At 38.7% G+C, this 16815-nt stretch overlaps 1 protein-coding gene across 1 annotated transcript in view; it reads right to left on the reverse strand.

Annotated features, from left to right (window-relative positions):
- Positions 1-5065: 5065 nt before the first annotated feature.
- The window catches only part of pax2b (paired box 2b), a 30315-nt gene continuing 18565 nt past the window's right edge, over positions 5066-16815 (reverse strand). The window contains exons 9-11 of the mRNA XM_038734970.1: positions 9641-9742; positions 7474-7560; positions 5066-6913 (exon numbers count right to left, since the gene is read on the reverse strand). Coding sequence (XP_038590898.1) covers positions 6837-6913; positions 7474-7560; positions 9641-9742 — 266 coding nt within the window. The 3' untranslated portion in view covers positions 5066-6836. The remainder of the gene's footprint in view (positions 6914-7473; positions 7561-9640; positions 9743-16815) is intronic.

The raw sequence follows: 16815 nt of genomic DNA on the forward strand, positions 1-16815 counted from the left end.
GAGTTTTTCAGCGACTGATGGCTCTAGTTCATTTCTGCTGAATTAATTGGTCCCTGAATGAATTCTGTTGACAGGGCAATTCATCATGTGTTTGGCCTGACAGTGACTGGGGTGTTGGGAGTGTGGTGGTGGTGGTGGTGGGGGAGGCCAGGGTGAGGGGAGCAGTAGGAGAAGCTGGGGTTATAAGGGGGAAAGGATGGGGGGTTGATGATTCTGCCCTCTCTTCTACCCACTTTTCTTATTCCCTCTTCAGCTAACAGGAATAGCCTGCACCAAATTCTGCTTTCCCCTCTCTCTTCTCTCTGAATATTTCCCAGCTCCCCTGGTTGCAAACAAACACGCCTGGCTGACAGATCCAGCTGATTAGGGAGCTCTTCTGTCTGCTGTGGAGGATATCCTCATTACTGGCCAGTCAGGTAGCAAGCCCCGTTAGCCCGGGACCACCAGCACCTGTAATGTGGGACCTGACACATTCACTAAGAGAGGTGCATTGCATTAGGCTTTAATTGCATCATGTATCACAAAATAGCCATTAGGGTAATTATTTACTGGTGAAGGGTAAATGAGGTTTGGCGCTGGGCTGAGCCATCCAGATAGCCAGGCAGGCAGCTAGCCACGTTTTGGCAGAGTTGTGGCGCTCACCTATATGCTAACAGATCTAATTGTTGGTCATTTGCTTCATTTGGAAATATCCTGTCATCCAAACTTCTCCCTCCCACCACCACCTTTTTCTCACACTTGCTTTCAGTCAAGCAGGGCACATTATGTCCAATCAATCAATGCTCACTCATTAGGAACCTCCCTTCAAGTATCCTCTGGATGGCCTCACACAGCATGAGTCAAAAATTACCTCATAATTGCTGCTCAGGCATCATAACAAGCTAGGCTGCCCCAGTGACACGGCCATACAAACAGGTCTAACACAGGAATTGATGGATACTGGAGAATCGTATTATATATTGCCATATCCAATTAGATACAGCACATAAAGCAGCAGATCCATTCCCTCTTTTCATAACGTCCAAACCAGTGCACAGATATAAAGACGTAAAATGCATTTTCATATTTTCTCCACAGCCCTGCTCGTCTTGGTGTGTCACTGCAAATGATAACATCCTGAGGATTTATTGTACATTTGACACCCCAATAACCAAATTATAACTCAGTTGCTGCGGCATATTCATAGAACCACTGTACAAATCACACAGAGGAAGTGTTCAGTCAGCATGTATTAGTGCGGAGCAGCTCGAAAAGGTCAACAGTTAGATCTGACAGTGTGGTTTGAAGTTATGCATGATGAGGTTCACTGTTCGCTGTTATAATACCTGAAATAGAGGGGTTTCTTAATACTACCAAAACTGCATCCTACCACATAAAGAGCTCCAACCAGTTTCTTTTTTAAAATGAGAGATAAACAGTATTGCAGGGATCATGCATTTTCAAGATCAGTCGTTCCATATGTACATGTTTTTGTCTGTCAACTTTTAGGCACAATTATTCAACTTCCTCAGAAGCAATCTACAGAATGGGGTCTACATTAAGATAATTACTGCTTATCCAATGAGGAGTAATAACATTAATGTCGCAGTAAGATATGGAGAAAATAGCTAAGTATAAAAAGATGATCTGCATTGCTGCAGAGCGGCCTGTTTCATGTAGGGCAGTAAATCAAGATTTCAGCACTCATCCATTATCATGATTACTGAACTTGTTTTTTATCTGAATAAATACATTTTTTTCAAGTTGAACTTTTCCTTTTTTGTTGTTTTTTTAGATCAAATGCGCAATTTTATATGTAAACTCATGCTTAGATTGTGTCAATCTGAGATAACCAATGTCATTATTGTGCTTTTTGCTGTTGAATTTTATTATTAACTGAATGTTTGATGAATAAAGACAGTGACAGGTGCTGATTCAGATCATCCATCCAAATATATATATATATATATAAGGGAACACATATATAATATTTATATTTATATTCCAGTTGTCAGCTGGCATGCTGCAGTCAATTTGAGCTTGATTGACAGATACATCCAAGTTCACAGTTTATTGGTTTCAGAGGAGAGAGCCAGATATGCCAATTTAGACAGGAAAGTGACAAAAAAGTTTCCATCTAAATAGAATAATTCTGCTTCTGGGAATTCTCAGCTGGGGAGAGGAAAGAGTCAAGCTCAGTTTTTTCCCCTCCTCTTTTAACAAGGGCTGTGAATGACAAACATATACGACAGTTAGGGGCTGACAGAACATCAGCTTTTGATGCTTCACAGGGGAGCTATGAAATAAACAACAGGCAGAGAAATTGAATTACAAAGCAAAAAGGGGGTCTCTCCTCTTGGACCCAGAGGCATCAGAGTGGACCAAAAAACAGCCCAGCTCAGTATGTTTTAGAGGAGCTTATTTTATCTTTTCACAATGTTGAAATTTAGAAGACAATATACAATAGAAGGATAGAAATTGAGTGTTCTACCCAATAAAGTTGACACTAAATTCATTTCGTATCACTGTTGTCCATGCAGGATCAGAGATTAAAGGGCAATTTTTTGCCATTAAAACAAGAAAATAGTGTCTGGACCAAGAAATAAATGTTTGAATTAACAAGTGAAAAGCTCAACCACTGTATTATATATTCCCATTCTGTCTGACATCATTTGAAATGTACAGGCTGCTTTATCAAGTGCACCCGCAGCGCAAATCCCTTGCAAATCGCGCATTGCTAATCAGGACAGTGTCCACTTGTTGTAAATCAATAATGATATAACTAAGTCATACAGGCGGCAGTGGTGGAGGGATTACGGAGCGAAGAAAGAGTGAAAATAACCTCTAAGAGGGATTTCATGCATAAATCTCTCCCTGCAACTTAGCACAAATTGAATTCAGGCACAGTGCTAGAAAAATTAATTCAGCTTTACAAAGCGAGGAGAGGTTAAACACTTTATGCGCTGCTCAGTGATCCAAATCATGGAGAAAACATTTAGAGGCATTCTCACTGTAGCCCTCGTGCACCATGTGATCTTTATACCTGAAAAGTAAATACATTCATCTCAAAATAGTCTCATTAGGCACCTCAATTCATTTTACTCAACAACACTCTGACTACAAGTTATTTGTCATCTCAAGCAAAGTTTGTAGATGTCAAATTACATAACATGGCAACACTTTATTTTAACCCATTATTTAGCATTTATAAGCAGTATATAAACATATAATATAGTGTTTACATACTTTAATGTAGTTTTAAGCAATAATATGGGCAATTTAGGAATTGTAGGTGTAATGCATTTGTTAACAATTCTTTTTGCTGCAGAATGGGAGTGGGATCTCTCCTGTACATTAGTGAGACCACTCTGGGTCAAAGTCCGGGGTCATTGGCTTGGTTCAACAATCCATTGATTTGACTCCTGTTTCATGTTTACTGGTGAACAGCTCTCAAATACCAAATATATCATAATGTGCTTTTTCAGTTATTAATGTAAAGCTTCCAGATTTATTTTGAGGCATTGGGAAAAAAGCTATAGCTCCAGATTGGAAATACTGGGTAAATGCAAACTGCATCCTCTGAGTCTATTCTCAGTAGATTAAAAGGTAGTTCGGAAGATGGGACTTCCTCCTGGGACCTTTACTGGACCTATAAAGATAGACTAGGTCTCTCACTTCTGTTTGTGCTTTTTATTTAACTTGCCTGTTTCTTTTATTTCCTGAACCATTTCTTGTAACAGTGTCATTTCCTGTCATGTCTGAAATGAGGACTTCTTACAGCCAAACGTTTCTTTAAAACATCTATAATACTTGAATGCCAAAAACAATTAAAACTTCTCCTATCAAGTATCTGTAATGGGTGTATAAACAGAGATTGAATTATTGATAACAGAAAACAGGTGTTATAATTTTATATGAATAATGAAGTATGTATGGTATATTTGCTAATTATATTATTGTGTTTATCAACAAAGTATTGTTTAATAAATACTTCTTCCTGCTACAAGACAACTAAGCAAACTCCATCTGCTGCTGAATGCCCTGAGATGCGGATAAAAGCTCCAAGAGAAATCTAGTAACCTTAAGTTGAGACCTTTTTTTTTCAAACTGCTATTTCTTATATAATATAAACAGTTAAAACATATTTAAAAACACATCGTAGGGAAGTTTTAATACATTAATAAAAACTTAACAATGTCCTTATTTTTGTGTCCAACTACATTATGGTGTATTATACAGTGGTGGAAGAAGAATCAGATCCTTTAGTAAAGTAAAAGTACTAATACAACATTAATACCCCCGTTACAAATAAAACTCTCTACAAAAGACTCAAAATAGGAATGTAACATAGGTCCTGGGCTGGACTTAAATTATAGATTAAATTATTAAATTATTATTACTGATACTTCTTTTGTTTATGCAGCATTTTGATGTTGTAGTGTGAATCTACAAACATCAAATGTGTGATGTTTCACATGCATTGTGAAGGGTGAATTAAATTTTTGCTATCATATTTTGTAAACTGAGCATATGTTTTGATGTAAAATGTTTATCTGCAAAGTAACATTGATTTTGAAATAAATGTAGTGGAAATAATCAAGTAAAGTCTAAATACCTAGAAATTGCACAATTGCAAGTATTCTTTCTAGTCACTTTCTGCCTCTGGCGCTAAAAATCATGCATCATCTGTTCCCCTTAACCTAACTTAATAATCACTCAAGGACAAAAATGCAAGAAATAAGACTTCTGAGGCCCTTTGGTTGAGTTTTGATTTTAAAATTGAAGAATTTGACTCCAAATTAGGGTCACAAATAAGGATTACTTTCATCTGTTTATTATTTTTCAATTAAGTCTTCCTTTTGTCTGACAGTCAAAAAGTCCAAAACACAAAGCTGTTAGATTTACAATGATATAAAACAGAGAAAAGCTCAAAACGGTTATTTTTTTAAATTTTTTGTGGGGGTGGGGGGTCTTCTTAATAAATAACTATATTATTAATCAGTTATCAGACATGTTGTAGAGTAATCAACTAATCCTTTCAGCTCTACTCCAGATAGAAACACCATGCAGCCCCTTTTGCGTAAAAGATTTCAGACACTTTTATTATTGTACAAGTGAGACCAGCATAATGAAAGTGATAATACCCATGAACATGAAAGACATTATTTCTTACTGTATTTACAGAGAAGTGTCTTCACATCACACACAAAAAATCCTTCTACAAAATGAACAATTTGTAAATAACATAACAATTAAATAAACTCCACCTACCTTTAGGTTTACAGCTGAATATGCATATGATGACCATCTCTGCACTGCATAGAATTTATACATATACTTTTCCTCGTGAACAATGTGGGCTTTTTCTAATAATAATACTGCTCTCATGATAGCATATAGGCGACCTGTAAATAAACATGAACAAGAACTAAGTCTTTGGCAAATGCAAATACATTCACTTGACAGATGAGGAAACCATCATTCCAGCTTGATTCAAAGAAATGACTTGGCCTGAAACATGTGAGGGAGCTGAAGTTAGGAGGGAACATGTTTAAGGCATTTAGCTGAAACCGTCGCCCTGCTTTTTGACGTTGTTGGAGTCTTAAGAATCACCCAATCAGGGTGAATCTGGACGATTGTGGCATTAAACTAGACAAATGATGACACTGGTTTGACTTGGGATGGCTGTTATCTCCTTTTCTGTGGTTGAATGCCAAAGACTTAATCATTTGAAATAAAAATGTAAGCTGTGAGAACATAGTAGTGCACGTCAAGGCAGTGACATAATGAGCCTTGAATTACAGGAAAAACTGTGAAACTGTAAGTGCCTTTTCAGACTGAGACTTATTAGACTGTTAGTCAAGTTTCATGAAATAAAGCAAATATGCATCATCAATTTTCTGCATAATAACGCTCCAGTGTTGCAAACCTCCAAAATAGTGCAAAATTAACAAAACAACTCAAAGGGTTTTGCCTGATGACCTCTTGTATCCCGACAAATAAGAAATAGTAAAACACTAGCCAAGCAGTCAGCCGTTTAGTCGTTACGAATTATAAAAATGAAATAAAAAAATTATTTTAAGAATATATTTACTAGTTTCTTGAAATCTTGCAAATAGCGGGCCATGGTGATATATTGTCATGGCTCCCTCTATTTTCAAACGGATGTTCATTTATTTCATTTTCATTTTTACATCTTGATTGTGTATCACAGAGAACATGTCCTAATCTTCTCATGGCATCAAAAGCGATCGATGTACTCATGCTGGATGTTTAGTCAGTGACTGTTCAGATTGATAAAAACAACATTAGCCTGCCACAGCCTGCATGTGCTGCTGCTAATCTCCTCTGATCTCACTGCACTGCCATCTGAATCGAGAGGGAGAAGAATGGAAAAGGGAAAAAAAGGCTGCTGCTACATCTTAAGCTCTGGACGGAGTCCCTGCTGAGAGCCGTCAAGAAAAGGAATGTACAGTATTGATCCATGGATGAAACTGTGACGCTGCTACAGGGGGGGAAATAAAGTCTGATATTTTTGTTTTCAGTCTTCTTCTTTTTCATTTTTTAAACCACTGAAATTAGTCACAGTTTTCATCATGTGTGTGTAGCAACTTTCAGTGTCTCTGGTGATGTCTTGTAGATCTTTTTTTTTTTTTTTTGGCTTTGAGTGTCCAAAAAAGCTGCGAGGAGAGAGGAGAGAAGAAGTCTGGAGTCCCAAAAACTGTTAAGTTTGTCATTGTGTGAGCCGGGAACATTTTATGCGCAGTTGCTCAGTGTCCAGTGGACCATGCCGTTCACACCGGGCAATATGGAGGCTAAGGCCATGGTCCTGCAGGTTGATTTGGTTTCCATGGTAACTAGTGACGGTCATAGGCAGTGGCAGCAGTGGGAGGGGCGGAGCCTCTCGATGCGGCACTATAATAATAAGGGGAACCTGAAAGTTAACAGAAGAACGAACCATTTGAAACAACAACAGATTTACCATTTACCAAATGCGCTGTCATCATTATTAGTTTAATTGCTAAGCTGTTCTTTTACACATTATTCCACACTGAAAAGCTTTTTCACATAAAATCATTATGGTTAATTGACCGTTTCCTAAGCCCCACCCCCTTAGTTACTGTTGAAACTGTTTGTCATGCATGCTACCGTTTTTGCACAGCACATAATGCTTCATTTTTAGATTGACGATGGATGCAGATTTATCACTCAAATTATTTATAGTTTTTGAAAACATGGGTCCTTTATTTTCCGCCCAATTTTACAGGCTGAAAAGAAAACTTTCGATACTTGCTCGTATTTTCAAACAGTACCACCCTCCAAACAAGTATCACTCCGATTTTATTACAGCCCCTTGGCATGTGGAGAAATCTAAAGCTTGAAATCCTAAACCCGCCATGCCTACTCATGGTTGCTAAGGCCACAATTGGACAGTCGTTCAGGGGGAGGGGTTTAGCGAACGGTCAATTAATCGTTCTCATCCTGTGTACTCACTTAGTAATGCTGGGTTGCTGAATCGCCAGGCTTCATTGTAGGTTGTGTACTGCGGATGACTGTAGGGGTTCCCCGAAAACTCACTCCCTGCAAAACAAAACAACAAATCAATTAGCATTTCAATACATCAAACCATTACCCCTTCACATGCAGTCATTTCTCGTCATTCAAAACAGGATGCAATTTGAGGGAGAAAATGATAGTCATCGTTGTGTGACCAGTCAAGCAAGTAATTTATTTCTTTTTCATTTCACTTAAGTTATGCAACATTGAACAATACAGGATGTGACACTGAAAGCGGCTTTCCCTGTCCCATTTATGGATATCTACCCATTCTTCTTCCTCCAGTATATTCCATACCGGCCTAATAAATACAGAGTGGTAATAAACAGTTTCATGCATACATTTTTGATATGCTGCAATAAATCCTGCAGCCTTTCTTGGAGGAATTTTAACATCTCCAATCTGAACCCCCTCTAGTTTGAACCCTGGTGTTTGGTTCGACAGAATTTCATTGCTGGGGAAGTAACTTGGAGCATCTCAGTGAGCACTGCTGTTGGTTCAACACATTTCTGTCTTTTATGAGACAATAAAGGCTAGATTTTATATGAAGCTGGTGAGAAATGGCTTTGCTTTAACAGTGTTTTGCGCCTGTCACTAAATCTTAGTGGTTGTGTATAGGATGAATGGGTTGTAACACAAAACCACAAGCCATGGGATTAAGGCCCTCATCTTTTGCTTTGTGCTACATAAGAACAAATGGAAAGTAAAAGTATGTTTGATACTTTTCCACCGACATGATTTAACCATTTTATTAGTCAAAGTAAATCTGGACTGCACTGCCAGTGGGTGCTACCACATCTCCCTTTGTTTTTACTGGTAGCTGTTAAATTGACTCAATTGTTTGCAGAAGTGTGTCAAAAAATGTAAAGTCTATATTTTCAAAATAGTTTTTCCTAACAGAATCTGAAAGAAAAACTGGAAACTCTTAAACTCTTAAAGAGTGCATTCTAAACTAAATTAATTATACCAAAATATATTGAAAATGCTGTTTCTTGCAATTTTAAAGAGCCAGTTCACCCAAATCCCAAAAAACATTTCTGTCTGTCTTGAACACCACAAACAAAATTCAATTCATCTTCATTGAATTGGAGTGGCAGAAAAATCAGAAATGAATATCTTAAAATCTGGACAAATAAAACTATCTACACTGCAAGATACCACTAGAGGTAAGAAAAATATGTATTTTTGTAATTTGGCACTTTCAGAATTCCTTTAAAATCCTTTACAAAAGCTCGTGTTCCTTGTTCCATGACCTAATTTTCAAGTTTCATTTAAATATTTTTGCCAGTAAGATCATCTGCTAACTAACAGACAAAAACAAATGGGACAACCTTCTTGTTAAGGTGACAACGAAAGACTTCATGGCAGCCTTTCCTAAAGGAGAACAGAGGAACAGCCAGAGCCTGTGATGGGTTGTGTCATTGGTAAATGATATGCTAACCAGGACACACTTCACTGGTCCCCCCATCCATGTGGTTTAATCACATTAAAGCAAAATGCCGGCTGTGCTTTGGTGAAAATGTGTGTGTGGTGATGCTGGAGCTCAAGAAGCGTATAAGCCCAGCACCAAAACTGCATCCCTGCTCTGTTCCTGGCAGTGAAATACAAGCCTGGCCTCCTCAGAGAGACAGCGATTTGAATATTTACCGGGGTCCCATGCCTCTGCTTTTTGACCCTTAACTGTTTGCTGTGAACCTGAACTGCAGGTTAAGTAGAGGAGGGGAGAGGGATATGCTCTGGAGCGCAGAGGCTGGAGAGGGCTGGTAGTGCTGTTTATCGATGACCGGCCCAAACGGCCACGCGGGGAGATAATGAGCCAATAAGGCAGAGAGGAAGGCGGGACGGAATGGAGAGCGACTATCCTCTTCTCTGTCTCTAATACTTATTCAGCCTGTCCAATCCAATCATACACACAGAACTAATATAAGGATGTGTGAGCCTCTTACTCTGCAGGTCAATATATTATCGCCTAGCTGCATAATTTGGCGCTAAAGTCTCTTCCCTCTGCTTCTATAGCTTCTACACCCATTTGTTTTGAGGGCAATGCCACCTGTTAAATAGACCCTAATGACAATATGAAGCAGTGACATAATCTCTCACTTACCAGGAACCATTCCAGCCAGAGTGGAGGTGGGGTAGCTGCCCTGGCCTGTGGGGGGTACATGAGGGGGATACCCAGGTAAGGTTGTGTTGGCCATATCTCGACCTGTAGAGAGAAAAAACAACAACAACAAAAAAACACACATCATGAATGCTTTCCAGTTTTAATTTATGACCAGGAGAAATATATTATTTTACTGAGATTGTGGAACTTTTTCTGATTCAAAACAGGAAGCTCGGCACTGAAAACCAAAACGTTGAGAGCCTTGAGTAAAAGTACCAATACAGCATTGCAAAAATGCTCCATTACGTGTTAAAGTCCTGCGTTCAATTAAGTAGTGGATATGATGCATTAATGTGTGAACAACATTAGCAACAGATGGAGCTCATTTGACCTCTTATATTTACTGTATGTTAGTTTAATCAAATTTGTCATATTTTACTGATTTTATATTTCACATTTAAATATAAGTACAGAACTATAGATGTCAAATCAAAGTAGTAAAGGGTACAATGTTTAGAGACTAAGTATAAAGTAACATAAAGGTAATTAAATGTGATAAGTTTCTTTCTATCTCTGCTTTTAGTGCTCACTTTGAAAATGCAAACCAGCTACTGGAATTGTATGGAACAGCCATTTCACCACTTTTGACAGAGCAAAACATGATTTATGTAGACCTCATGCCTCATCACCACCACCGCAAGTCAGTCATCACAACAACTTGATGTTCACCGTAGTTTGGGTCATACGTTTCAAAGAATGTGGTGTTATCTAAATCTGTTCTGAACACCAGAAGGCATCAGTGCGCCTCTCCTAAACAAGTCAGCTAAAAACAAGATAACGCCTGCTGCCGCTTTGGCCAGTTTGCACCTGAACACTGGTTGCTTAAATATGTGCCCTCATTACAGCCTTTACTGAATCCCATAAGGCTCCTCTCTTTTCCTCTGAGGCTGTAAAGTCCGAGCACACTGGCCCCTCTGCAGAGCGTCAACCGTCCGGTTGCAGATATTCAGCTCTGTTCGTTAATTAAGAGTGACGGTTGGGTTGTCCTCGCCAGCCACAGGGACGATTGGACAACGGCACGTAACCCCAATCTGCACAGGGGCCGGGGTAGAAGAGGCCACTGTTATATTGTCAGCAGTGAGGGCCACTTGAACTCAAAGGGGAAATCATCACCCAATGAAGCTATAATGAGGAACTAGTGGACAAAATGCACTGTAACACCAAAAGACAACTGTTGTCTATGTTGTTGCTGCTACAAACGAAGTCCAGGGAAACACTTGACTACCAACCTACATTATTATGTGTTGGACACTTTTGTTTTTTAATAGCTGAAATGCGTTTGCATCCTTTAACATAGACAGAAGTAATTTTTTGTTTTTCGTCACAAACAGTATAAGATAAGGATGGTCAATGTGATTGCTTTTAAATGTACCATGACTACTGTATTTGAAATAGTTTTGGAAACCTGTTTATTCCTCCTTTGTAGTTTTTCAGTTGTCGTAGTCTGTTTATTTATTGTTCTAACAATGTTTTTATGATACCCTCTTTGCCAGCCCCATAAACTTTTACCTGGTTAAATAAAGGAAGATCATTAAAATGAAGATAACACTTATGCACCAGTTAGAGAAAGCCATTTTTTGTAAAAAAAAAACAACAAACACAAACTAACCCCCCCCCCCCCCCCCCCCCCCCCAAAGATATATATGTATGTTCGAAATGAATAAAAAAAGAAATGTCATGTTTCTTTCTGAGAATACAACTATATTGCAACACTTTACATTCCAGGAACAATAAACACATTTATCTGTCTGAATATTGAAAATTGAACCATGTTGCCACTTAGCATTGCTAATAAGATCATAAACCACAGGCATATTTAGATATTGACTTAAAAATCCAATTCATACATGTGATGCAACTTATTTGTTTAATTGATAGTGATCAAATGAGCCCTCTGGGTATTAAAGTACCTGCTACAAGCTGGCAGGCATACTGGCTGCAGTGGGGGTCACAGGGACCAGGGAGTGAAACGGCTGGTGAATCTGGTGAAGAGGCAGGGTGGCAGGCCTGGAGGTTCACAGGACTCAGGCCAGGGAGGGGAGGAGGGAAGGAAGAGGAGGAGGAGGAGGAGGAGGAGGAGGAAGTGGGGGTGGAAGGAGCTTTGAAAGCCTTATATGGCTCTATCTCAATGTAGGGTGATGATGGATGGATGAAGGCTTTTTTTTATAAATGGAGGGGAGCTAAATAAAGAGGCAGTACGAGAGAGACAGTCACACATGTGACTTTCTGTATTTGATACATACATACATACAAACTTGATTTTCATACATACATAAATACATTATATCCAATCATAAGACATAAAGTTAAACACATAAAAGGGATAATCCAGCCAATAAGACAATTGTGCTATTACACTAATCTTGGACTATAAAATCATATTCAAACAAAAATACTGGAATTAGAGTGACATGAAGAATTAATGACTTGCTTGGTGACTTTTTTTTAAGATTTCTGCTGATCCACTTAATGCAGGACTTATAATGATGATTGTGGTGCTGCTACTTTTACTTAAGCAAATTATCTGAAATGATCTGAGAGCTTTTACTTCTGCATCAAATGTACCTGTATTGAAATAAAAATACCACACCTTTGTCATAGAGTCTTAGCAGTTGTTATGGGCTCTCTTTGGAGCAGCTCCAAGATTTGTCTCTGAAAGACAAATTAATTCAGAGCCACAAAACAAATAATGTGTAAAATATTACAAAAAAAACAGACGGAAAATTAATTTTCACATTCTCATCTGTGAACATAAATTGTATGATATAGAAATGAGTAAGTCTCATGTTGAACAAGTGCTCTCTATTATTTGAAAATATCAGCACTGATGGCTGTGTCGTATGAGGCCAGGTGAGAGGTGTCTTTCGGTTAAGGCACTGAGACTCGAGAGCTGCGGAGTTAGAGAACTTTACAGAGAAGAGCGAGGTCATGCTGGACCTTTCGTTTATAATAAGAATTAGTTAGCCACAAGCCAGTGCGCATAAGTCAAAGGGAGCCGTGGGAGTACTGTAGGTGGGAGGTCCAGCAGGGATGAGGCCTTTGTCCATGTGTATGTGTGCGTGTGTGTGCATGTAAACAGTGGTAACTATTGTTTAACTGTCTCAGCAAATACTGACCCAATATTTTATTCATTATTATTGCAGCTGCTATAGCGGCCATACATGTTTTATACTCTTATCTCTTCATAACCTTGCTTCAAAGAGATGAAATACATAATGAGCACAGGATTTCTGACATTACTGCACAGTCTCAAGGGAAACATTCAGTTTCGTTAAAATACGTCAATGCAAGAAATGCAATATTGACCTAGAAAGTTGCTTTTATTGTAAACAGGGATGAAGAAATCAAACTGTCCCCTCTACCTTTACTCTTCAAATATTGATTCCAATTCAGATTGGCCAAAATTATTCCAATACCAGTGCTGTGTTTTTGATGTTGAGGATGTAACAACGCATCACTTCTTAACTATAAGTGGACACTCATACACCAAAGTCCATTAATGTTTGTGCCAATTTTAATGATATTGTTCTAGAAATGTATAAAATGGCATTTTTACAATTTTATAATATCAATGAATGGAACTGTATTTAATGTGGGGCATAACTTCTACCGATACCTGATCAATATTAGTCATGATACCAGTCCAGTGTGTTGGATCATCAGGGCATCAATACTTTCAACTTAACCTTAACTGGAGACTTCAATCTTTATTCTAACCTTAAATAGCAACAATAAAAACACACTGTGGTGAGTTTGTGTTTATTTTTTTAGGTAGATGAGTGAAAATCATCCATGTATTTTAGTAATAGCACAAGTTACTCTACAGTGTGTAAACATATGAATGCAAAAGCATTGACGTAAAGATGTAAAGAATATGTTTACTAAAAGGTTTGCATTAACCAATAAGAAATCAGCAAATAAATGTGAACATCAGTCTATGAATGCTGAATGTTTGCCATCAACTTCAGTCTGTTTTCATCACTTGTTGACTCTGATAATAATAATCACAGCCTCTGTGAATCCTGTTTTTGTATATTCCAGGATACAGTTGGCAGTAACTGCCAGCCGCTCTGTGTCTGTTGCTTTATGTCCGGTTTAAAGCCCTCTTTCAGAGAGGCACCAGTTTGGAGAACTCTCTGTACAGCAATGATAGCCTCATTAGCTGCTTCCTAGCCTTTGTTGTTTTTACAACAGAGATGTGTGTCCAGATTCTCATTAAAATATGGGCTTCTTTATGTTGTCTGCTCCCTCTGACGGTCCCCTTGGATTGAACGCCAGCAAAGAAAGCTATTTATTTTCCTCTGCCCTTTTTCTTTCCCTGTGAAAATCAATCGAAAGGTTTTTTGGTTTGCTGTTACAAAAGACTGTTGATTTCTGTCTTAATTTGAAGAGTGGCTTGTAACAGTCTCTGCTGATCTGGGAATACAGTATTTTCTGCTCTAAGTGTGCCTTGAAATCTCTGATTTTTAAAGACACAACATTGCTTGAGTTTTGTTTTTTGCAGGTATTTGACAAACAAGTACAAACTGACAACAATGACAGCATTACGTGCTGCTGGTAATTGCCCTAATTTGAACCACACAGAGGGACTGAAAACTATTTTATCAACACTCGATTACACTGTGAGAATACAAAGATTCATGGGTTTTCATCTCAAACCCACAACAACGTGACAAGAAACGTTATGCTCAGCTTTTGCATTAACATCAACTCCATTTCTTAAAACACAAACAGAAAAGCAGGGTGACCTTCTCTCTATTTGGCACGGGAACAAAGTCATTTGTGAATGACTCTTTTGCTTGCAACAGTATTAAATTTAGCATGACAGGGACACCTTCATGTTTGCTACAACAACAACCAAAAATCTTTGACCTCCAGTTTCTAGGCTATATGCAGAATAGGGCAATTTATCACAAGCCAAAAAATCTCAACACCCTAATTAATTACAACTAAGTAAAGAATGTTTGGAGAGCCAAATTGGTTTAATTCCCCAAACACCGGCTGAAAGTCATTCATTATCAAATGTGTGCTCAAAGGTTAGTTTGCTTTTGCGAAGACGAAATAAGCATTAATTTCGGAGCCTGGGCCGGCGTTTCCCCTGTGGGGAGACAGGCAAGCGCTTTGTCATGAGGCCACACATCACTGACGGCAGGTTCGCTGTCTGATCTTTGCTCGCTGCTCACTGGACAACAGCAGGTCTTGATAGTTTCTGTGCATTTCACCCTGAGAGTGCTCACTCACCTTAATTGAAGTGTGGATAATTGCGTTTGCTGGATGAAGTTTTGTTTAGAGAACTGACAAAAGGAGTGTGCAGAAGCAGCTGCTTGAGGAAGAGAAGTGTCATTGACACAGGGGTTTTAAGCCTTTGGAGGCCTCCACTAACAGGCCCAGCAGGGAATATGTTTAAAGAGTCTTCAGTATGCAGTCACTGCGTGGAAATGTGTAAAACTCCCACTGAGTGCTCATGGGAATCAGCTCAGCACTCGAAGATGGCTCTTAAGTTTGAAGCACCTTCAAGAAAACAGGTGGGCTCTGACTAATTTCAGGAAATACCGAAACTCTCTATAGAAATAGTGGACAATTGGCTGTATCAAGGCCATCTCTCCATTTATTTCTCAAAATACACAAAAAAGTTCAGAGCTCCTCCTTCTGCTATTCATAAATTCACCCATGGCTCACACTATTTGAATTTTAAGCAGCGCGAATGAACAAGAATAAGAAGCACTTGAGATGAAATCCATCTCTCGAAGGGAATTCATCAAAGAAATTACTTCCCATATCAACAATAGAAATTACCTCACAATATGCAATTGTCCTATCCACATATTCATGGAACCCTTTGGTGTTTTTTATGGGGTAAGAGGGACTATTTAGCAGGTAATACAGCATTAATGTGGAGGAGAGGGAGAAAGAAAAAAACAGCTTTAATGGAAGTGGCTTCTTGCCTCTGAATTTCGATGATGTGCACAATGCCCTTAAATCCCTTTCTTATTTGAGCCTGCTTTGCAGGTACTTTTGAGCCTTAATAGGATAAGCAGAGGACACAAAAGATTTCTATCTCGCAAGTCTTTCAGTTCACTGAGAATCCCGATCTCTGGCAATGAGCACTTCATGAATCATTCATTTTTAATAGATTATGCAAATTCCAGGACATAAAATCAACAAGATCAATAACTGCAGGCGTTTTAATTGGTGTTTGAAAACATTTTAAGGATGAACATAATCTCCAGTTCTTTCCCCCGTAAAGACACAATTAATTTGAAATTGGATCTTGGCCTAAATACTGCTGATAATTTACTACTTTTTGCATGGCTTAAAATTCCTCTGGTAGGCTTATCGCTGACAAGTAAACTGTAATACTCAGCCATTAGCGAGACCACACACCTGAATATCACCTAATATCCACACAGGCAGGCACTGAGGGAAAACCAAGCAGGAGAGCCACTAACTAAATACTAATTACCAAGTGGAAGTCAGGGTGGTGTTTGTTCCATTAGTTTGACCTCTGTATGCTCTATTTCTCTGCATCCAGTGAGATCTACTACCAGAAAAGAGCATGAAATAAACAGATTTACTAACATAAAAGCAAGTAATATGCTTTTCTTACGCAGACTCACACACACACAAACACACACTGATATGCATACAATCCCATCTTTCTTCCTATACATGTCTCTTTGCACCTGGAAAGCAGTAAGAAGACCCTCTCTTCAGAGACCATCTAAAATATCCCAGGTGCAAACAAAGCTGCCTGCAGAACCAGGCCTGCTTTCTACGGGGCCATCAGTGCACAAAGGACAAACACACACCTTTCTTCTCAGGAGGCCTGCCTTACAGGGGAAATCTACCCCCCACATATTAATGAGAAAAGGGCCCTTTCTTTTCTCATAAGACTGCTTGGCTATCATTTCAGAAGGGGGGCCGCTGCAATTTTCAATCACCCTGTCCTCCCCCACGCAGAACTCGTTGCCTTTGATGGCTGCTGCATAATTACATGAATTTTAATAAAAGCTCTGTATATTAATCTCAAGCCCCCGACAGTCATCGTAAACTTTCAGTAAACTTAACCTTCTTCTTGGTAATAACACGGCAACAACTAAACAATATTTCAATTA

Source organism: Micropterus salmoides, unplaced genomic scaffold (assembly GCF_014851395.1).
Source record: "Micropterus salmoides isolate LMB-PRFRI ecotype aquatic unplaced genomic scaffold, ASM1485139v1 Ms_hic_scaffold_21, whole genome shotgun sequence".
Lineage (NCBI taxonomy): Eukaryota > Metazoa > Chordata > Actinopteri > Centrarchiformes > Centrarchidae > Micropterus > Micropterus salmoides.